The sequence below is a fragment of the Gymnoscopelus braueri genome, assembly GCF_963280865.1.
Source record: "Gymnoscopelus braueri genome assembly, chromosome: 4".
NCBI classification, from domain to species: Eukaryota; Metazoa; Chordata; class Actinopteri; order Myctophiformes; family Myctophidae; genus Gymnoscopelus; species Gymnoscopelus braueri.
The window spans coordinates 9185484-9208494 of record NC_137605.1 but is presented as its reverse complement, the minus strand read 5'-3'; the positions used below and the strand labels follow the sequence as shown (position 1 = coordinate 9208494).

The 23011-nt window shown below is 40.8% G+C and overlaps 1 protein-coding gene across 1 annotated transcript in view; it reads left to right on the top strand.

Annotated features, from left to right (window-relative positions):
- LOC308083406 (uncharacterized protein) overlaps window positions 1-22533 on the top strand; it is a gene marked incomplete at its 5' end in the record, with an annotated part of 44187 nt that extends 21654 nt beyond the window's left edge. The window contains 4 exons of the mRNA XM_080425723.1: window positions 20105-20368; window positions 21408-21550; window positions 21780-21886; window positions 21980-22533. Coding sequence (XP_080281849.1) covers window positions 20105-20368; window positions 21408-21550; window positions 21780-21886; window positions 21980-22097 — 632 coding nt within the window. The 3' untranslated portion in view covers window positions 22098-22533. The remainder of the gene's footprint in view (window positions 1-20104; window positions 20369-21407; window positions 21551-21779; window positions 21887-21979) is intronic.
- Window positions 22534-23011: the final 478 nt, after the last annotated feature.

The following is a 23011-nucleotide window of genomic DNA, read 5'->3' as shown; positions in this document are numbered from 1 at the left end:
GAGCCCCCACCCTGAATACACTCAGGGAACTAGAACACATTGAATAGCTGTGACAAATTTAAACCATCATTAATATCCACAGTCAAAGACCACCTGTACTCAGCACTTTAACTATAGAGTGTGTATTTTATTCACCACAACCAAACTCTCATAGTTAAACAAACATTCAACCCAAAAATATAAAAAATAAAAGAATAAGAAAAATACCCGGGGTTTTAGTCTATGGTACCATCGTTGGTGCACATGTTGGAGCTCATTGGATTACACACTTAATCCACCAGATAGTTCAGTTGCTTACTCACAGTCTCTGTCTGTAGTGATGTGAAAGAGGTAATTCACAACCAGAAAACACACAGCAAAGGTCCAACACCCTTCTCCTCAACCTGCATGCACGTGCGTGTGCACGTGTAGCGTGCGTGGGTGCGTGCGTTCTCCTGCACAGAGTGAACCAGCTATAGTCGCGAAATCGCGGTAAAACGAGCGGTATGAACGTGACTCTCAAACTCACGTTGACATTAGTTAAAACAAAAGAAACGCGGACTCTGTTGCAAGTCAGTTGGCACTACTAAACAGTGTTCATTTAAGTGTTCATCTACAGACAACAGCTAGGCTAAACGTAGCCAAACATGGAAACTGGTGGCTGGTTCACTCTTTCTCCACCGACGTCCACGTTCTCTCTCCGTCCCCCGACGCACTTATCACTTATGTTACGCTTATAAAACAATCAAACAGTTTCTCTTGAGTCATATATCTCGCCACATAGCATGCAGCTCAACTTGAAGCTCTCTCCACACTTTCGTTTCTTCCGGCTTCTCTTCCGCAACAACAACACAGCCCTCCCCCCGTTTCCTGTCTTCTTAAAGGAGCAGTGCATAATATTGTCTTTTCACCATCGAAATACCCACTATCTGGCAGTTTCAAAATTATACTTTGACATAACATGTTCAAAGTAAGAAAAAGTAAATGACTTAGAATAATTAATAATACAAACAATGAACATCATTATTATTATTGCTCAGGGGTACTACACACACATAGTTGCAGGTTATGTAATTCTGATTATAGTGAAAACCTGAACACATTACTGAATATTAATTGTTTCTATCTTGCACAAATGATCAGAAATTCACCAGAGGATTTACCTCTGGGGATGGGTTTGGAACGTGGATTGGTCTGAAAGCGACTGCAGGAAAATGGACCTGGGTGGATGGAACACCACTGACAACACTGTGAGACATTTTACACGTTTTTCTATTGTCATTCTATCAAACTCACTGTATGTGTATTTGAGTGACTGAGTGGATGTGATTAAAATACCTCATGTTGTTTGTTGTTTACTCTGAAGGTACTGGGGCAGTGGATATCCTCGTAACAGTGAAGACGGCAGCTGTGCATCATACCTGTACGGATGGTATGATGTGATATGTACAACTTTTAGATATGGTATCTGTGAGAAGTGATGTTTCTCTTAACTTCATTGATGAAACTGCAGCTTAGTGTTCGGCTTTGTCAAGTAATTAGTAGTGAAAATGACAAAAACCCAAACATTTTGTTGTACAGAAGTACAAACTGTTGTAATCGCATTAACCCCATGAACGCCAGCATCCCTATTCTGGAGTGAAGTTTCAGCAATAATAACCGATCTTCAAGCTCAGGTCGTGTCGCAACATGACAGGTTGTGATCTCGTGGTTCGGCTATAATATTTACAATGAAGATTTTGTGAAGTGAAAACAGGAGGGGTCTGGTATACAGCCCTGATAAACTCCAGTCAACTAAGGATATAGGGTTTAAATGGTTAATATAAACCACCTACTATTATGACTCTCAGATTGACTCTTCATTGTTCTTTCTGTATAGTGAGTGAGATGTAAAGGACTTCTGACACACTGACCCCACGTCACAATCTATAGATGTGTATACTGTTGCTGTCGGGAAGAAACCTCTTATCTCCATATTCTGACTTTTTCAGTGTTTTTGTAAATTAACTCCCTACTTGATCATTCTAAACTGTCACACAAAAGTAACATATTTGGGGGGTGCCCGCTGGCCTAGCGGTCCAGGTGCATAGCACATACGCTGGTAATCCAGGTGATAGCGTGTCGCGGTTTCGATTCCTGATCCCGAAGACCTTTGCTGTATGTCATCCCCCCATCTCTCTCCCCAATTTCTGTCAGTTTACTGTCCTGTCAATAAAGGCCAAAAAAGCTCCAAAAGAATATCTTTAAAAAAAAGGTAACAGATGTACAAGCTTGAAACAAAGCGTGAAGCGATGCGTTTTAGGCTTGTACTAATTTTGCTACTTTTGAATTTGATTCCTGAAAAGTAACAGTTTTGAACGTGAGGTTTCCACCCGAAAGAGACGATATGCAATTTCACCATTTATATACTGTTTGGTACTTCAACGTAACTTAAGACACTGTCACACAGCAAAATAGATCTACAGCTCAAAATGCTTTGCAAGGTGACGTGTTGTGAACTTGCAGTTCGGTTGTATTCGATATCTGTGACTTTTTTTTGTTTGTTTTTTACAAACTTTTACACGTTTTACAAATGTTTGCCTTTAATGACATGCTCCCAATTGTGATGCTAGGGCTAATTATATTTTACTTTATTTTATTCTATTTTGCAGCATGTGCTTTGCTGTTATGGTATTTTGCTTTCATTATGGCTTTTTGATCTTCTTATCATATTTGTGTATTGATGTCACAGCTGTATAGTAAGTACATGTGACTAGCTTTATTGTTACATTGTTTATTGTGATTCATTAATAATGTGTCGTATTGTAACCACAGTTTAAAAAAAATTATAACAATGTTCTCAACTCGTAAACTGAGCAGTGGAAGAATACAATAAAGCTTTACTCGACAATAGTATTGTTCCAGTGTGTTTTTCATAGCTTCAAGTCTGTGTCTGAGTTTTGGGACTTTTCATCTTTATTTGGGACGGTGGAGAGAGACAGGAAACAGGTGAGAGAGTCAGGCAGTGACATGCAGCAAATCCACCACGTTTTCAGGTTGGGACACGCTGTCAGGCATCAAAGCATATATGGTATGAACCTTAACCCGTTGACCATCAGCACCCCCAGCCTATTCATTAACAATTATACTGACCTATGGAAAAAATAGCTCATGTATTCTCATGGGCTTGGGTCCAGACTAAGACTATCAATGTTTGAAGGACTTACTGTATCTTGTCTCATCACTGTCCTGACTCTCTCAATACCAACATGTAAAACGATTAAAGTTAGTGATATTTTTCAATACAATAAGTGTTAAATAGCTCTACATCCCCATAGTAATCATTGTTATAGAGTTTTTGTTCAGTAAAAGGGGTTTCCCTGTCTCTCCAGCTCTTTAGTAAACAGAAAATGCATTTTCATTTGGGGACAAGGTGTTCAATTGGAACTTGAACACTATAAATTGAAGCTGATAAATTGGTACTCTCTCCTAATTGGATGAAATTGGCAACCCACCAGAAACAATTATGGTATGTTTACTAAAGAGCTGGAGAGACAGGGATACCCCTGTTACTGAACAAACATTCTACTGTATATTAATGATTATTATAGAGCTTCAACTTGTTTTTAAACGTTTAACCAAAGACTACACTACCATGAATAAAGTGATTATTACAATTACAATACAATGACCATGAAGTAATGTTAAAAAATATAATATATTTAATGATACAAACAGCACTGCTGGTTTTACTATAGGCAATAGAACAGATGAAAGGAAGTGATGGGGAGGTGAATATTTAACAGCATCCTGTTCCCTGCATGACTGACCACAAACTACCCATGTTTTCATTATTTATGATGAACATCAACCAGTGTTTATCATTGTTATCTGCAATACCACACTGTCCCCACTATTACCTCTGTTTTGTTAACTGTATTTACTATGAAAACCTTGGCTGATCAGGTGTGCAGAGTGTTTAGACCACCAGTAGATGGAAATAGAGGAGTAGTTATTGTGTTCATTCAATCAACAATAAATAACCCCATAATAGACCTAAAGACCAAGAGATTGACCTGGGGGTCTGCACTTGGACTGACTGGACATACATAATACTGTGCAATCTATCAACAAATCAGGAACATGTTCATGTGAGCATGCAGGGGGTGGAGGGGGGTTATAGGGCTCTAGTAATCTAATGATGTGTGACGGGGGGAGCATGTCATTAACGCCGGGGTCAGAACAGTAACCCAAGGCTGTAATGACTGGATCAGATGGACAATCAGTGGAATGAATGGCAGCTGTGTGTGCAAGCCTAATAACACCATGTAGTGCCACAGTGTTTGCCCCATAGTACCTTATGTTCGGCAGGCATCTTATAGTCTCCCAGTACATGTTGGGTTATAGGTGTTTTGCATGAACAGCTAAATTGTGGTTTGTGTGGTTGTTGGGTTCGTGACCTCCATTAAAAGCTGACCAATGCTTATATTTTAGCATGTGATAAGATGACCAAAACTGCTGAGCAGTCTAAACACTGCTATGACCAGCGAGCTGATGCCACCCCTTTATTGACTGGTGAGCATTTATAGGATAATAGAAACAGACAGGGGTAATAAGGGAAGCTGCTGTACATGGGGGTTGGGATCCCGAACTTCACCTTATCTGTGAAACAGTAGGAGACACAGGCCTATAGTGTTTAGAGTGAAGCCAGAGAGGGTGTGTGTGTGTGTGTGTGTGTGTGTGTGTGTGTGTGTGTGTGTGTGTGTGTGTGTGTGTGTGTGTGTGTGTGTGTGTGTGTGTGTGTGTGTGTGTGTGTGTGTGTGTCAGTCCATGGCACCATGTGATAATACATTATTAATGCATCAATACAATAACATGTCAATTTAAATTGTCTCACTTATGGTATTAGGTATACTGTACTGTAGGTCAGGGGGCTTCAACGTTTTTCAGGTCAAGGACCCCTTAGCTGACAGAGAGATGAAGCAGAGACCCCCCAATACATATTATATTGTGTTGCAGATTAAACTTTTTCATAGATTTCATAGACTTGCTTGACAGCACTATCATCAGTGATGTGTAAATTAATGTTTTGTTTTGTTTATTTGTTTACACACAATCTTTTCTATTAATATGTTGGATTCATGTTAATGCAGGGGCGTAACTACCGTGACGCAGACAACGCAGTTGCGTTGGGGCCCAGAGTCATTTGGGGCCCACCCGTGCCGTCGGTAAAATAGAATACAGCTCTAGTGCATTGAGTTAAAAATAAGCTCTAGTGAGGGTAGGCTAATAACATGGAGGAAGTCAGAGGAGGCGAGGGCTCGCCGGCTGCGCTGAGCTGCAGTGTTGCCATGTCCGCTTATTATAAGCCACTTTGGGCTTCCTTTTCTGTAAAGTATTTTCTGTAAATATTGCGTTTTTTGGGGCTTTTTTCTAAAGTGTAGTTGCTTATTTGGGCTTGTTTCTAAAGTGTGGTTGCATTTGGGCTTGTTTCCTAATGTTGTTTAAACCATTGGTTCTTAAACATTTTCATGGCAAGGACCCCCAGATGAACCCCCCCCCCCCCCCCCCCCATCTGAAAATATGTCATGAGCTTGTAGATCGGCTATTTTCAAATAGCCGTAGCCTAGTCGCTTCTTTTTATAGACCTGGTTGCTTATTTCTCTCGCAGAATCAGGCAACACTGCTGAGCTGCTGCTGCTGCTCTGTTCACAATCATGGGGCAGCTGCGTCGTTCATCTTGACCTTGCAACTACTGTACAGTATGCAGCTGTTTATAGACCGAAATGCGCAGTTTGGGCTGTTTTCTATGTGTTCTGTTATGTCTCAAATGTATTTTCCTTTATTTTCTAAAATTAAGGAAACAGAGAACCAACTATTCTTTCTATAAAAGGCCAAATCTCCCTAAATGTAGGCTAATGTTCCAATTACTATTTTATTTGTGGCCATGTGTTATGCAAGCACAATGAATAGGCCAATCTGAATTTAATTATTATATTAGGCGTTTCTTATGGATTGTATCATGTAGGTTTTGCCTGGGCGTTTATTGTTGATAGTCTCATCGGTGGAATTAACGGCCAGGGGGTTTGTTAGTTACGCCACTGTATGTATGTATTTTCAGACATTTAACCTCTTTAAACCTGTACTTGGTCTGCTCCTTTTTCCCTCTACTACACCAAACCCCTTCGCCGAAAATAGCCAATCTGCAAAATGACCCCCAGATTAGGAATCCTAGGGTTCAAGTGGTTAATGTAAAAAAAAAGAAAGAAAAAAGTATCTATCACACAAACATTTGGCGGCCCACCTGTAGTAACAGTGAGGACCCCCAAGGGGTCCCAGACCCCTGTCACCCCTGTCATATTGTCCTTAATGAGATACAGTATTGTAGGAGGTAGGCCATTCAAAGGCATAATGTTGTGACACTGACAAGGGGAAAAGTTGTTAAACCAGCAATATACAGGCTCTTCACAGCCAGTCAGTATCTGTAACAGTTAGATAATGACAGAGTGCTTTAAAGCCTGACACATATATGACTTACTGTAGTGACCATGTGCCATCAACAACCAGTTGCAGAGCAGGGGTGGGCAACCATGTCTTCAAGATCGACTGGTCAATGCCATATGGGGCTTTTTGGTCAAATGAGGAGCAATTTGAAAACCCAGACCAATGCATCCATTCATCCAATTCTGCTCAGGGTTGCTGGTCTGAATGTGAACCTCATGTCACATCAGGGGAGAGGTGCAGCGTGAATTAACACAGGAACGAGTCGAAAGACCCTGGCAGAATGTCATCGGTCCAGTTGTGTTACCTGTTTTGCAGAGCTGGATCAGAGCTGGATCCCTGAATTGAATTCACAGGACCACAATGGAAACAAGCCCCTAGGGCTTTTTGTGTTGACTTCTATCTATCTTTGTAAACCGTACCTCTGCACAATCCGCAAACTGTTAATAAAGTATTCATTCAATCAATCAATGAAGGCTTGTCAGGCCCAGGCCCAGGGGCCAAAAGGTCAGGGGGCCCCCGCTGTACAGAGCCTGAATTTCAGATACTGAACCGAAATCCCTTTGCTTTCCTCAGTACTCTCAGTTAGAAAGGTCAAAGGTGTTGTGAAATGTTTTGTGGTTTGCCTGCTGTAGTTCCCTTCCAGTTTCATGTACGTTAAACATCAGAGATTTCACTTCCTGTATTTGTTTTCTCAGCAGAAGTCTTGTGAAATGTATTGTGGTTCATTGGAAAGTGTCTTTCCAAGTAAGCTTTCTTCACCATCACTAAAATACATTTCCCATGTCTTGAAGATCGACTCCTCATTACCAAGGGGCACGATCCATGTCTCGACCACGATCCACCGCTCGAGACCTGGATATCCACCCTGTTCTACAAAAAACTGGTGTGTGATGGCATATGGCAGGTCACTACAGTAAGGCCTGATGTATAATGACCCTGTGTCCCCTTTACACTGTACAAGGTTTAACAACGTTATGCTGGATAATATGTTACCCACCTGCACGAGAAGCATTTCTGGTTTCTGTAGAACCATCTATGAACAAAAGTATATAAAAGTACACTGTATGTAGATTGAACTTCAAGTAATTTACACTTCATTTGTCTGTGCCTTCATGTTATTGACCTGTAATGTCATGTGGTCTGTATTCCTTTCCTCTCTATTCTTTCTTCCCTCTTCTAACTCTTCCTTTAACTGCACATGTTGACAGCTCTCACAAAACAATAATTTCACCAACTCTTTTATGTTGATTTTGATTAAGATTTTTTTAAATCATTTTTTAAGATTTGTTTTTGGCATTTTTTCTGCCTTTATTTATAGTTTTTCAGTGAAGATTGACAATAAAGAGGGAGAGAGAGACGTGGAGAGACACAAAGCAAAGGTCGCCGGGAACGGGACTCAAACCTGTGACGCGTTGTCAGGCTACATTGAGCCTAGGTGCCCGGACCACTAGGACAGCGATCGGGCCTCTGATTCTGATTCTTATCCACTCCCTGTGCAGATCAGTGGATACACAATGACAAACAGTTACCACCACACTGTATGGAATGATATCTTAAGTCATGTATGTGTACTTGTTGAGAGCGAGCGCATCGATCGCAAAGTGGCCCCTAAACCTTCCACTTCCTCCTCATCTCACAACAAGAAGACAAGGGAGAAGAAGAAGCCCCGTGCTGCTGGGCCATCTTCCTTCTACAGGGGAAAAAGCCAGTCCAGTGGGGTGCGATGCCGCACCCCCACCCATACACACCGAGTCCTGATCTAGGATACTACAGAAACCCACAGGGTCGACACCATCCCGCTCAAAGGAGACAAGGGCCCAGTTATTAGCCCTTCAGAGAAATGCTAGCACAATATGACTCAGCTATAAATGTGTTTTCTGCTAGAAATGTTTCTCATGCACTGTCTAGGTAAAAGCTGATAAGATACTAGACGCTCAAGGTCACGCACCGGCTGCAGCTGTGATGCGTCACCGTGGGAACATGTGTACGTGCTCTGAGGGATGGGAGTTGACTTTGGTGGGTGGGAGGTGCAACTACATGTCTTGTAATATGACACGACGGACTGCTCTTTCTATAACCCGGCCGCCCTAGGTTGGGCGAGACATCTCTTCCTGGACTTTTTGCATCTAGAGACATATATACAGCAAATAGCCACCTCGTGGCCTCTTCTCTTTTCAATACTTTACTACTCTATATTTGTAACTCACTTCTTAATAAATACTTTTTATTGAACTTCATCTTTGTGCGACGACTGCCTCCCCACTGCCTCATTAGCTGAGAAAGATATCCAGGTTCTTTGTCCTTTTCCTGTATTTCTGTGGTAAGATTGGTAACACAAATTACTACTTTAAGATAGGAGCCAGCCTGTGTTTGAGAGTTCCTCTCTAACTGGCACAGGTTGGGACAGGCCCTGTCCACAGCCTTAGGTTTCATTCTCACGATATTTCCCCAGTGGAGATATCTATCTGTTGTTCATTACTGAGTAAGACGGTTGGCGCTAAGTCAATCTCTCAACGAGTGGCTCTCATTTATTTCCTATACAAGCAGGATACAGAGCGCCGCTCACGAGAGATCACTTGGCACTAGCCGCTTAGTGATAACACAGAGCCAAGAGTGAAATTAGGTCTGTACAGTTGATGTTGAAGCACACACAGATACAACAGCAGTTGTGTCCCGTAGCTGTTGGTAAAAGACGCCAAAGCAATAGTATTGGTCTCTGATCACTGAGTGTTTTCTTAAATCTAATTCTAGATTTGTGCCTGAGTTTTGAGCAATGTCTAGTCCAAGTCTGAGTCTAGTCATTGTCGGAAGCCACTTGTAATCTACCGAGAATAGATCCTCTAGGTTGAACTCAAGAGACGGAGTTTATCCATTCTAGATAAAGCGATAAGTAGGAGTAAGGTTAAAATTCCGGTAACCGGAGAGACTATAGCACATCTCGAAGGGGTTCCGGTGGGGAGTCTGGGTGATTACTGACCCAGGGTCTGATTCCCTCGACAGTACTGTTACAATACAACAACATTAAGTAATGTTATAAAATACTAAATATCTATTGAACAATACAAACAGCACTAGGAGACAAGATGTGAGGAGCTGTGTTTTGAACACACTCCTGTCTTTAGAAGAAGGTCTCATAAATAAAGGTCATTATTTGAACATCAATTCACATCATGCATTGCTAGATATCATTATTATCTATACCTCAGTGCTACTTATACACTATTATACTTTTTTTTTTACTCTTTACAATTTGTTTCAAAATCCTTTTTTTTATGATTTTGGTTTCATCTACAGCAATATAGAAAGTAGTTTTGTTCTCTTTTCGCCAGAATCTGACGACTCATGTCCACACGAACATCATGTGGTAAAGAGTTTATTGGCTATTCTGCATTTTGTGTGTGTTTTCTCAGCAGAAGTCTTGTGAAATGCATTGTGGTTCATTGGAAAGTGTCTTTCCAAGTAAGCTTTCTTCACCATCACTAAAATACATTTCCCATGTCTTGAAGATCGACTCCTCATTACCAAGGGGCACGATCCATGTCTCGACCACGATCCACCGCTCGAGACCTTGGATATCCACCCTGCTCTACAAAAAACTGGTGTGTGATGGCATATGGCAGGTCACTACAGTAAGGCCTGATGTATAATGACTAGGGGTGGGACGATATGGGTACCTCACGATACGATATGTATCACGATATTAGGCCCACGATAACAATATATATCACGATATCTGAAAATGCCGATATATTGCGATATCACGATATATTGCATGAAATTTCACCAACGATATATCACGATATCTGAAAATATCGATATATTGCGATACCACGATATATTGCATGAAAATTCACCAACGATATATCACTATAGTCCTTGTATTCAATTCATAAACACATAAAATTGCACCAAACAGTTCAAAATCATCATTATACAAATACAGAGTAGGAAAAACAACGTATCACAAACATAAAAAAAAAAAAAAAAAACTTTTTTTTTTTTTTTAATATCGATATTTTTCGGGAGGATATCGATTATTTATCGCGGGAGAAAGTATCGCGATATATCGATATATCGATATATCGTCCCACCCCTAATAATGACCCTGTGTCCCCTTTACACTGTACAAGGTTTAACAACGTTATGCTGGATAATATGTTACCCACCTGCACAAGAAGCATTTCTGGTTTCTGTAGAACCATCTATGAACAAAAGTATATAAAAGTACACTGTATGTAGATTGAACTTCAAGTAATTTACACTTCATTTGTCTGTGCCTTCATGTTATTGACCTGTAATGTCATGTGGTCTGTATTCCTTTCCTCTCTATTCTTTCTTCCCTCTTCTAACTCTTCCTTTAACTGCACATGTTGACAGCTCTCACAAAACAATAATTTCACCAACTCTTTTATGTTGATTTTGATTAAGATTTTTTTAAATCATTTTTTAAGATTTGTTTTTGGCATTTTTTCTGCCTTTATTTATAGTTTTTCAGTGAAGATTGACAATAAAGAGGGAGAGAGAGACGTGGAGAGACACAAAGCAAAGGTCGCCGGGAACGGGACTCAAACCTGTGACGCGTTGTCAGGCTACATTGAGCCTAGGTGCCCGGACCACTAGGACAGCGATCGGGCCTCTGATTCTGATTCTTATCCACTCCCTGTGCAGATCAGTGGATACACAATGACAAACAGTTACCACCACACTGTATGGAATGATATCTTAAGTCATGTATGTGTACTGTTACAATACAACAACATTAAGTAATGTTATAAAATACTAAATATCTATTGAACAATACAAACAGCACTAGGAGACAAGATGTGAGGAGCTGTGTTTTGAACACACTCCTGTCTTTAGAACAAGGTCTCATAAATAAAGGTCATTATTTGAACATCAATTCACATCATGCATTGCTAGATATAATTATTATCTATACCTCAGTGCTACTTATACACTATTATACTTTTTTTTTTAACTCTTTACAATTTGTTTCAAAATCCTTTTTTTTATGATTTTGGTTTCATCTACAGCAATATAGAAAGTAGTTTTGTTCTCTTTTCGCCAGAATCTGACGACTCATGTCCACACGAACATCATGTGGTAAAGAGTTTATTGGCTATTCTGCATTTTGTGTGTGTTTTCTCAGCAGAAGTCTTGTGAAATGCATTGTGGTTCATTGGAAAGTGTCTTTCCAAGTAAGCTTTCTTCACCATCACTAAAATACATTTCCCATGTCTTGAAGATCGACTCCTCATTACCAAGGGGCACGATCCATGTCTCGACCACGATCCACCGCTCGAGACCTTGGATATCCACCCTGCTCTACAAAAAACTGGTGTGTGATGGCATAATGGCAGGTCACTACAGTAAGGCCTGATGTATAATGACCCTGTGTCCCCTTTACACTGTACAAGGTTTAACAACGTTATGCTGGATAATATGTTACCCACCTGCACGAGAAGCATTTCTGGTTTCTGTAGAACCATCTATGAACAAAAGTATATAAAAGTACACTGTATGTAGATTGAACTTCAAGTAATTTACACTTCATTTGTCTGTGCCTTCATGTTATTGACCTGTAATGTCATGTGGTCTGTATTCCTTTCCTCTCTATTCTTTCTTCCCTCTTCTAACTCTTCCTTTAACTGCACATGTTGACAGCTCTCACAAAACAATAATTTCACCAACTCTTTTATGTTGATTTTGATTAAGATTTTTTTAAATCATTTTTTAAGATTTGTTTTTGGCTTTTTTTCTGCCTTTATTTATAGTTTTTCAGTGAATATTGACAATAAAGAGGGAGAGAGAGACGTGGAGAGACACAAAGCAAAGGTCGCCGGGAACGGGACTCAAACCTGTGACGCGTTGTCAGGCTACATTGAGCCTAGGTGCCCGGACCACTAGGACAGCGATCGGGCCTCTGATTCTGATTCTTATCCACTCCCTGTGCAGATCAGTGGATACACAATGACAAACAGTTACCACCACACTGTATGGAATGATATCTTAAGTCATGTATGTGTACTGTTACAATACAATGACATTAAGTAATGTTATAAAATACTAAATATCTATTGAACAATACAAACAGCACTAGGAGACAAGATGTGAGGAGCTGTGTTTTGAACACACTCCTGTCTTTAGAACAAGGTCTCATAAATAAAGGTCATTATTTGAACATCAATTCACATCATGCATTGCTAGATATCATTATTATCTATACCTCAGTGCTACTTATACACTATTATACATATTTTTTTTGACTCTTTACAACTTGTTTCAAAATATTATTGTTATGATTTCGGTTTCATCTACAGCAATATAGAAAGTAGTTTTGTTCTCTTTTCGCCAGAATCTGACGACTCATGTCCACACGAACATCATGTGGTAAAGAGTTTATTGACTATTCTGCATTTTGTGTGTGTGTGTGTGTGTGTGTGTGTGTGTGTGTGTGTGTGTGTGTGTGTGTGTGTGTGTGTGTGTGTGTGTGTGTGTGTGTGTGTGTGCACGCACCACTTTGGTAGGACAGTGTTAAAGTCAGACTGGACAGAGCTCAGTCTGTTCTGAAACAGTGAAGACAGTTGTAGGACAGTTTGACAACAAGACAAGACAACGTGAGTAACATAACATTTAAACATATTCATAAATATAGTACATTATATTGTAATCACTTGATGCATAAAACATGTACATTATTAGCGTCTACTTGTACTAATTAACTTCATGGAACATTTTTGTGTTGTTTCTTCAAAAGATGTCTGGCAGGCAAGGCGGATCAGAGAGGGTGAGGTACTTTGGAGGAGACAGGGAGGACTTGTTAGAGGAGGAGACCGAAGTGTACAACGATACAGACAGTGTCAGATGTAAGTAACACACTTACAGTGTTTCTCTCTCTCCTCACATCACTGCAGCAGCTTGTCACCCAATATTTAAGGTAGTAGTTACTATGGGTGTAACGGTACAGGGTGAACATAACCTGTCCGCTGAACTTATAATGCCTTATGACCAGCATTTATGATACTTCATAAACCTTGTTATAAGTTATTATACATGATTATAAACATTTACTACAAGTGTTATAATACCTTATAAGAGCATTATCATGCATTATAATAGCATAATGCATTATAGACCTGACCTTAAGATACAGTCTTACCTTGAACTCTACTGTACTAATATCCTCCAGTTGACCAGAGAGCCATCATCGTTAAGAGAGGCAGCTTCAGAGCATGTGCAGTGTGTGTCACAGTGCTGTGTGTTCTACTAGCAGCAGGAATCATTGGCATATCCATGTACTGTGAGTATCAGCTGGTCTAAGTTCATATTCATTCTCTTACGACAATGAAATGATGCTTCACTTGTGATAGTTTGTGGGTTCACTTCACTAGTACTTATTATACTGTACATATACTGGTGCACGCACACGCACACACAGTTTTATTTTAAAACTCAAAGTGATACAGGGTATGGCAATAGTATAAAATAATAAAAAAGGGAAAGGTAACATTTCTGGTAAAACAGACAACAGACCCCAAGCTCTATCTCCACGTCCTCAATCTAAGGTGCCCGGCACAGACAGAAAGATATCCCCAAATTCACTTAATTCAACCAAGATACGGGCTTGCCTAGAATTCTTGTTTGAATGTTAAATCTGGATAATATTCCTCAATTCCTGCGACCTACACGGTCATTGACAAACACATCCCCAGAGTCAGATCTGGAAATAATCTATCATTTCCCATGCAATAAGGCTACCTAAGATAAAGCGACCCAGCAATCGGTAATGCAAGGAGCTGACAAAATTCTCTGTTTATTCAACCAGATTATGGGCAATGCCAAGGTCCCAGTCGAATACAGCAGAATTCAATATCGCTCCAATCAACCTCGTTGCAGTCTGGTCACCAAGACAATCTGAAAGGAGAGAGCCCAATAGAATATTGGGGGGGGGGTAAGGAATATGGGAGAAGCTCTGTACAAGGCTAAGTCCCTCGCCCGATCCTAAGTCGGGGGAACATTCTGACACCTCATACGCTACGCACACCAGGCTCCTCTACCAACCAACCCCCCGAACAGAGATATACAGCAGCATTTATACCATATTGGTTACATCCGTCACACCAAATATGGGATCGCCTCCCTCATGGTAAGATCATTTCCGTAGACAAACCTAATATGGTGCTGGTTTGATCATTTCAGTATACAAACCTAAATATGGTGCTTTCTTTCTAACAGTTAAAACATTTCAGCTGTTGCTATAGCAATTTGGTCATGTGAGCAAAAAGTATAGTTTTTCTAGCAAGTCATTACGTAAAAGGAAGTTGTGGTGGCTTATAGCATCAAGGAGCAGAGATGGTGTCAACAGCAGCAGTGAGTTGATTGGCCTTCCAACGTCTACGTTGTCGCCCTCCGCGCTTGTTCCTCTTCTTCAGCAGAGAGTGTTTGCTTGGCAAGGTCACCCAGCTGCTGCGGGGTCAACAAAGGCCGGTGAATGACTAGGCCATATCTTAGCCCCACCATGTCAGTAGGGCTGACTGCCATCATGCAAGTGTTAAATACCAATGTGCCAAGGTTCAAGTGTGAGCGCCCCTGGCTCTTAAAGGAAATGGGAGAAGACACTCTGATTAATTATATTTATGTTATGACCAAAACACACCTATGACTAAGGCCGCCTTTACACGACAACGGTCTCTAGAGAAAACGGCGATTGTGGCTTTATTTCTGAGAAGACTCAGCTCCAAAGTGCAATGAACACACTCAACACAGACATGCCCTAAATATGAGCAATAGATGAGGGGCGCATAATTATGCTCAGCTTGAACAAAATACTTTTCCTCAACGCCTGAAATAATTTACCTCTGCTCTTCTCCAACCACCTCAGAGTCTTCAGTGTCACTCTCCATGGATTCACCCTCTGAGTCTGTGCTGCTGAGCTCATCCTGTTCAATAGTTTTGAACGCTGCAACCATGTTGCTTCCGTTGTCGGTTATGACTGTCAGAATTTTGTGTTTAGGTATTCCCCAGTCCTCTGTACATCGGTCAACACATGCTTTTATAGACTCTGCAGTGTGTGCCTGAAATGATGCTGTGAGCCCTTTTTTGGACCATATGTCCAGCCCGATTGTTATTTTGTGTGCTGTGGCAAGTCGCACTTTGAATTTTAGTTTTTCGTCATTGTACAGCTTGTCAATTAAGTTGTTTACTTTTGTTCTCTTGGGTATGGTCAGCCTCCTATCAAAGGTCTCCATCATGAGGATGAAATCTTCATCCTCAACTGTGCAAGCAGGTAGACCTGTGCGTCCAATCCAGAGAGCGATTGCCTTTTCTTTTACACGTTGCTCCTGAGAGTTCAAGCTATATTTGGATGCTGCGGCGAAGGCTGCTTCGATGGATGACTGAGCTCCAGCTCCACGAGGACAACCAGGTCTCAATTTTGGAGTTCTGGTCTCTGGGATCTGTATATGGAAAAACACAAAGGGCCAATTACTCTGAGTACATAGTAGACCTCCTGTAAATGCCTACAGATCAAGACAGATATGACTGTGCTAACAGTATTATAATAATAATAATAATATATATTATTTAATATGGACAGGAGACATGTCAATACAATATTATTATATTGCATAGTAGATAGATGGATCTTTATTGACCTGTGGTGAAATTCAGGTGCTGTTGCAGCAATAACAATAAGCACTTTTAGGCAGGCTACAGGTGAGAGTTGATAGATATGACTATTAGATTAAAACAGTATTATAATAATATATATTATTTAAGATATAATTGTGATAACTGTATTATCATAAAATATATTGCAGTTTTAATTTGCAGAAGATTTAAATTATGGGATTATAATAATATAACTAACTAGCCTATTGATATGCATATATATATGTATTGTTATTATCCCATAATTTAAATCTTTAAACTGCGATATATTTTATGATAATACTGTTAGCACAATCATATATTAAATTATATATATTATTATAACTCAAACTCTCACGTCTCTCGGTTTTGACGAGATATAGACAAACACACAGTAAACTAAGGATTTGCACGTGACGTCACTTTCATACGGAAGACAAAGTGCTCAGAAAACTGTCTGTGCCTGGGGCTGTGTGACGTCACTGACGTACCCTTGTGGCTAGCCCTGGTTCAGAGCGTTAGTGAGTTCCCTCTAACGCCCTGGAAGACCCCTCGCTCTGCGCATGTACAAGGAATTCCACTGCCCTGCCAGCGCTCAAGAGTAGTGAAAATAAACTAAACCATTTCGCTACTCACCGAAGCAAAGGCTGTTTTGTGTTGTTGAAAGTCTATTCTCGGAATGCGCGAGCCTCTCAGCACCCCACCTACTCTGTAAAATACACTTTTTGGGCAGAAAATAAAATATGTCAGCGAGACGGAAATAAAATATTTAAAATATTTACTCCACAGTGCCCTCTACAGATCTGGAGGATTTGCTTACCATCAACCAAAATCTGTAGAGGGCACTGTGGAGTAATCGCTGTTTCCGTCTCGCTGACATATTTTATTTTCTGCCCAAAAAGTGTATTTTACAGAGTAGGTGGAGTGCTGAGAGGCTCGCGCATTCCGAGAATAGACTTTCAACAACACAAAACAGCCTTTGCTTCGGTGAGTAGCGAAATGGTTTAGTTTATTTTCACTACTCTTGAGCGCTGGCAGGGCAGTGGAATTCCTTGTACATGCGCAGAGCGAGGGGTCTTCCAGGGCGTTAGAGGGAACTCCCTAACGCTCTGAACCAGGGCTACCTTGTGGCTAAAGGCTTTAGCCTAAAAGCTAGCAGACTCGACGTGTAATAATAATAGAGCACACATAACTGAACCTGACCATAACACATTGCAACGTGCCGTGCCGATTTAACATAAACATGCTATAAATACAAATAGACGACCACGCTGTCCCAGAATATAAATATTGGCTAAACATGCTGCTAATGTTAAGCTGCTGTTTATTGAGACATAGGGACCAGCAACAGGTCTGAAAGCTACATTTCCCTCCGTGTTGCCCAGTCACTCAAACTGGGTCAAAGAATTTCACCGTCCATAAATCCCTAAAGGTTTTATTCATAACATGCTAAATGAATTGAAGTTGGTTTAACGAAGCCAACTTTAGCTCTGAGCTAGAAGCCCCATTCACGATTAGCTAAGCTACAACTAGCACTGCAGTCCCATTCATTTGCGCCGTAAGTTATGGAAAACTTTAAGCTTACTAAAACGTATCTCAACCCTAATCTTGACTAAAGCTACCATATGCATAATGCTTTGTTAACAGAACTTGTTGCAAACAATTTACCGTCGCAAAAATAGCCTCATGTTTATTCTTCAGGTGCCTCTTGAGGTTGGTGGTATTCTTCCCACATATTTTGAAGCCAAAGTGTGTACCTTCGTCTCCTCCCGACACAAAGCATTCTGTTTTATTTTCTGCTGGATAATATTTAAAATATGTCCATAAATCCTCTCTTTTTCTCCGACCACCAAGCCCCACCATGGTTGACGCTGAAGCCATGGTCCATCGATTCCGTGTGTGTGTTCAGTGAAAAACAGTCAGTGTGTGTGCCTGTGACAAGAACAACAACAACTTAACGTGAAGCCGGTGTCAGTGTTGCCAGATTCTGTGAAAGAAACAAGCAACCAGGTCTAGGAAAACAAGCCCAAAAGAAGCAACTATGGGCCACATGAGCACTTACAAATTAGTACTTAAACCTACTTTATACATCGGTTATTTGAAAATAGCAGATCTACAAGCTCACAACGTGTCGCATCAAGGGCGACACGTTGTGAGTTTGTAGATCTACTATTTTCAAATAAAGTTCTTGGTGGAAACTTATAATACAAAAACATGGCAACACTGAAAAGACCGGTCCGGTATCCAATCACAAAGCCGGATGTTGCTATGCATCCTAGAACCGTCCGTACTATTGGCTACTATTCCCCCATTGAAATAATATCGCTATAATATTTTGATCTCTTCAATGCATTTTGAACGTCCCACCCAATAACATTTTCATCTCGTCTCGTTGACGAAAACACACATTCGTCTCGTCATATTTTAGTCATTAAAGAGCTATGTTTAGCATGTCAACGTTACGTCTTCGTCATGAAAAAAAGGGGCGTTGACGAAATCATATCGTCTTCGTCATCGATGACGAAAACAACACTGGGGTTGAATCTGCAACAAATTGAAACCACCTTCCAGAGTGGAAATGTTTGAAAACGTCTCCATGTAAACGGTTACGACGGAGGAAACAGCAAAACGTGTGATGTCATGGTACTATTGCCAGATTTTGTGAGAGAAATAAGCAGCCAGTCCTATGAAAACAAGACCAGGAGACCTGGTTCTGCCAGACCCAGACTTCACATGACGTGTCAGCCTGTGTCTATGCCCATGTATGGACGAAAGGGGGACAGACTTTTATGGCTGGGGCCTAAGGACAAAGTGACCAAAACCTGTTTTTTTCCCATGTATGGAGAAAACAGGTACAAAACATGCCCATGTATGGACGAAAGGGGGACAGACTTTTATGGCTGGGGCCTAAGGACAAAGTGACCAAAACCATTTTTTTGCCCATGTATGGAGAAAACAGGTACAAAACATGCCCATGTATGGACGAAAGGGGGACAGACTTTTATGGCTGGGGCCTAAGGACAAAGTGACCAAAACCTGTTTTTTGCCCATGTATGGAGAAAACAGGTACAAAACATGCCCATGTATGGACGAAAGGGGGACAGACTTTTATGGCTGGGGCCTAAGGACAAAGTGACCAAAACCATTTTTTTGCCCATGTATGGAGAAAACAGGTACAAAACATGCCCATGTATGGACGAAAGGGGGACAGACTTTTATGGCTGGGGCCTAAGGACAAAGTGACCATGCCCATGTATGGAGAAAACAGGTACAAAGCCTCATGTAAGCCAGACCCCCTGGGTCCGGCAAAAAGCCCAAAAGAAGCGACTAGGCTACATGAGCACTTTAAATCTAAACAGTACATCGGCTATTTTCAAATAGCCAATCTACTAGCTCGCAACATGACGCATTCGCGACGCGTTGTGAGCTTGTAGATCTGCTATTTTCAAAAAGATCTTGAAATAATATTTGGAATATATACAGTATATAATTTAAATGCAGATGCGGAGAAATACAATAATTTGACATGCACATGTTTGAGGACTGTTTAAACAATAATACAATCAACAATCTAAAAATCAACTACACTTTAAAAACAAGCCCAAAAAAACGTAACAACCAAATTTACAAGAAAAACAATCCCAAAGTTGTTTATAATAAGCGGACATGGCAACCCACGCATGTAAACAAATAAGCTGTGACAGGAAGTGGTTAATACGCATGCGTGACTGGTCTATCTGGCAGTGCATCACCGCCACCTAGCCACCTGGCATGCACACTACAGCGTTTTAAATCACTGTTGTGTCTCCATGTAAACACAAAATAAAAAGTGACAACGCAATGGCACTTTGTCGTTTTCTGTTCTGATCGTTGCCGTGTAAACGTGGCCTTAATTCAGAGGTTTAATACCACCCCTTTGCACATTGAGCTCCCTTTCCACACAGATGCTTCATCTCATCAACTGTGTATATTGTCACCTTTTGGTCCTTTGCAGATAATTCAACCGTTACTGAGTTACAAGCAAAGTATGACAACCTGACCCTGGAGCGAGACCAATGGAAGACCAGCTTTAACAACATGACCCTGGAGAGAGCCCAATGGAAGACCAGCTTTAACAACATGACCCTGGAGAGAGACCAATGGAAGACCAGCTTTGACAACCTGACCCTGGAGAGAGACCAGTGGAAGACCAGCTATGAAAACCTGACCCTAGAGAGAGACCAATTGCAAAGTGAAGTAATCCATCTCAAAAGAGCAGGTGAGAGAGATTACAAATGTTTTAGTATTAGTATGTATTATAATTAATATTTTGACTATTGTCAAGGAAGTGTGAGTGGCATTTAGATTTCTAGATTACTAGGGGTTTAAACATCCAGAACTCCAGTTCCCAGTATGCTAAAGGCTTCAAAATTGGTAGGTGGTCTTACGGGACATGCTGTAATTGCTGAAACCCCGCCCCCTCTGCTTTCCTATTGGCAGGGGTTTAAACAGCCATAACTCCATTTCCCAGCATGCTACAGGCTCCAAACTTGCTGGGTGGTCCCACAGACTTCAAATGTCATTAAAAAAATGACCACTTCCGGTATTTCTTTTTGAAACTTCACCCACACACTCTCTGAGGGGTGTGGAGTTCAATGGTGCAACGCAGAAGTAGATCTGTTCACTTCCGGTTTGGCCAGGAAGTGGTCGTAGACACCCAAAACTCTGCCTACCCTCCAACTTTTGGGTACAAGGAATCCAGCGGCAATGACCGGAAGTCGATCCGACCACCAGAAGTGGATGAAATTGCAATTTGTCCCCATTCTGATCATTTCTTTGCCCCTACCTCCTGAACGCAAGGTCGCACAGGTATGATAGTGGACCTGGGTGCTGCAAGTGCATCACTGCTCGGCAGCAGTGTTATAGCAGTGTTTTACACTTCAAATGGCTATACTTTGGTGAATTTTGCTCTTATCAGTGCAACTTAGTACTAGGCGGACTGAAAATCTAGTTAAATGAAAAAAAAAAAAATTCCCTCCACTACATCTTGGTCCAGTGTTGCTGGTTGTTGGGCTTTTTCTTTCTGTAAAGTCGCTTGTAAATATTGATAGTTACAGGTTGTGGGTTTGTTGGGCTTGTTTCTAAAGTATAAGTGCTTATTACCCAGCACAATACTTTGTGCTGGGACCGCCATACAAGTTGTGTGTTGTTAAAATCTTTAAAGAATCTAGAATCTATAAGCTCACAGCTTTTTTGTATTGTGATACATTGTGAGCTTATAGATCAGCTGTATCAGTAAAACTCTGTTTGATGTTTAGTCAAGTCGTGTCCCAGTGGATGGATGAAGTTTGGAGACAGCTGTTATTACAAATCTGCTGCAGTGGAAACTTGGGAGGAACATAGAGAACTATGTCTGAAGACAGGAGCAGATTTGGTGATCGTTAACAGTCAAGAAGAACAGGTTAGTCTATCTGTGTGTGTCTGTGTGTGTGTGTGTGTGTGTGTGTGTGTGTGTGTGTGTGTGTGTGTGTGTGTGTGTGTGTGTATGTGTGTGTGTGTGTGTGTGTGTGTGTGTGTGTGTGTGTGTGTGTGTGTGTGTGTGTGTGTGTGTGTGTGTGTGTGTGTGTTATTAGTGAAAACCAGAACACATTAGTGAAGATTAATTGTTTCTATCATGCACAAATGAAAAGGAATTCATCAGAGGATTTACCACTGAGGATCAGTATGGATCATGGATTGGACTGAAAAGGACTGCAGGCAAATGGACGTGGGTGGATGGAACGCCACTGATAACACAGTGAGACATTTCTATCATTCTATCAAAGTCACTGTATGTGAGTGAGTGACTGATTTGGATGTGATTAAATACACAATGTTGTTTACTCTGCAGGTACTGGAGCAGTGGATGGCCTCGTAACGATGACGACTGTGGATTAATCTTTCACAAAGTTGGAGGATGGGCTAGTGCGGTATGTTCAAGGAAAGCCCACTTGTTGTGTGAGAAGTGATGTTTCTCTTAATTTCATTGATGACACTGCAGCTTAGTGTTCTGCTTTGTCAAGTTAAACAGTTGTAATTAAAATGAAAATGAGAAAAGGCCAAACATTTTATTTTACAGAAATACAAATTGTAACCCCATGAACGCTCCTGTCCCTATTCTGGAGTGAAGATTTGGAAAAAATAGCCGATCTAGAAGATAGCACAGAACACACGTAGCACAGAGCAGTCGTATTAACAAGAGCTTTGTAACTAAATAATAACTAAGTTATTATTAACTAGTTACTAATTAGATCCATTGAGGTTCTTTTTTTTTTCATTTTCTGAAAATCTTTCTTTATGGACTTACAAGGTTTCTGCCCGAAAGCAAAAATATTATCGTTCCTGTCGGAAACCTCTTATCTCCATATTCAAACGTTTTTTCTTAAAGACGGGGTGCCGTGATTTTCAGTGATCCCCCCCCCCCTAAAACATAATCATGAGGTATTATGGTTATACTAGGAGGAAGATTTTTTTCAAAAAAGTGTACAGATATTGTTAAAATGTATGTTTTTATGTTGACACACCTCCAGTTCATTAAGTATACCTGGTTCTCACCTTAGCACCTCCTCCACCACCTTAGCACCACCCACCTGTCCTAGTCCCTCCTCCTCCTCATGCCCACACCTGTTGTGTTATGATAATGAGTGGGAGGGTACAATTTTACTATGTCACTAAAGGGCTGTTTTTCTATTGGCACGTTTGACCCTCAAGGTTTCAGCCTCCAGTTAGAAACTCAAAATAGTCAGAGAAGACATAAAACACCATAAAAACACCACCAGGGGGCTTAATGAAGTTCTATCAACCTCATAGACACATGAAAAACTGAAAAAGTGCAAAACCATGGCACCACCTCTTTAAATGAATCCCTATAGGCTACTTGATC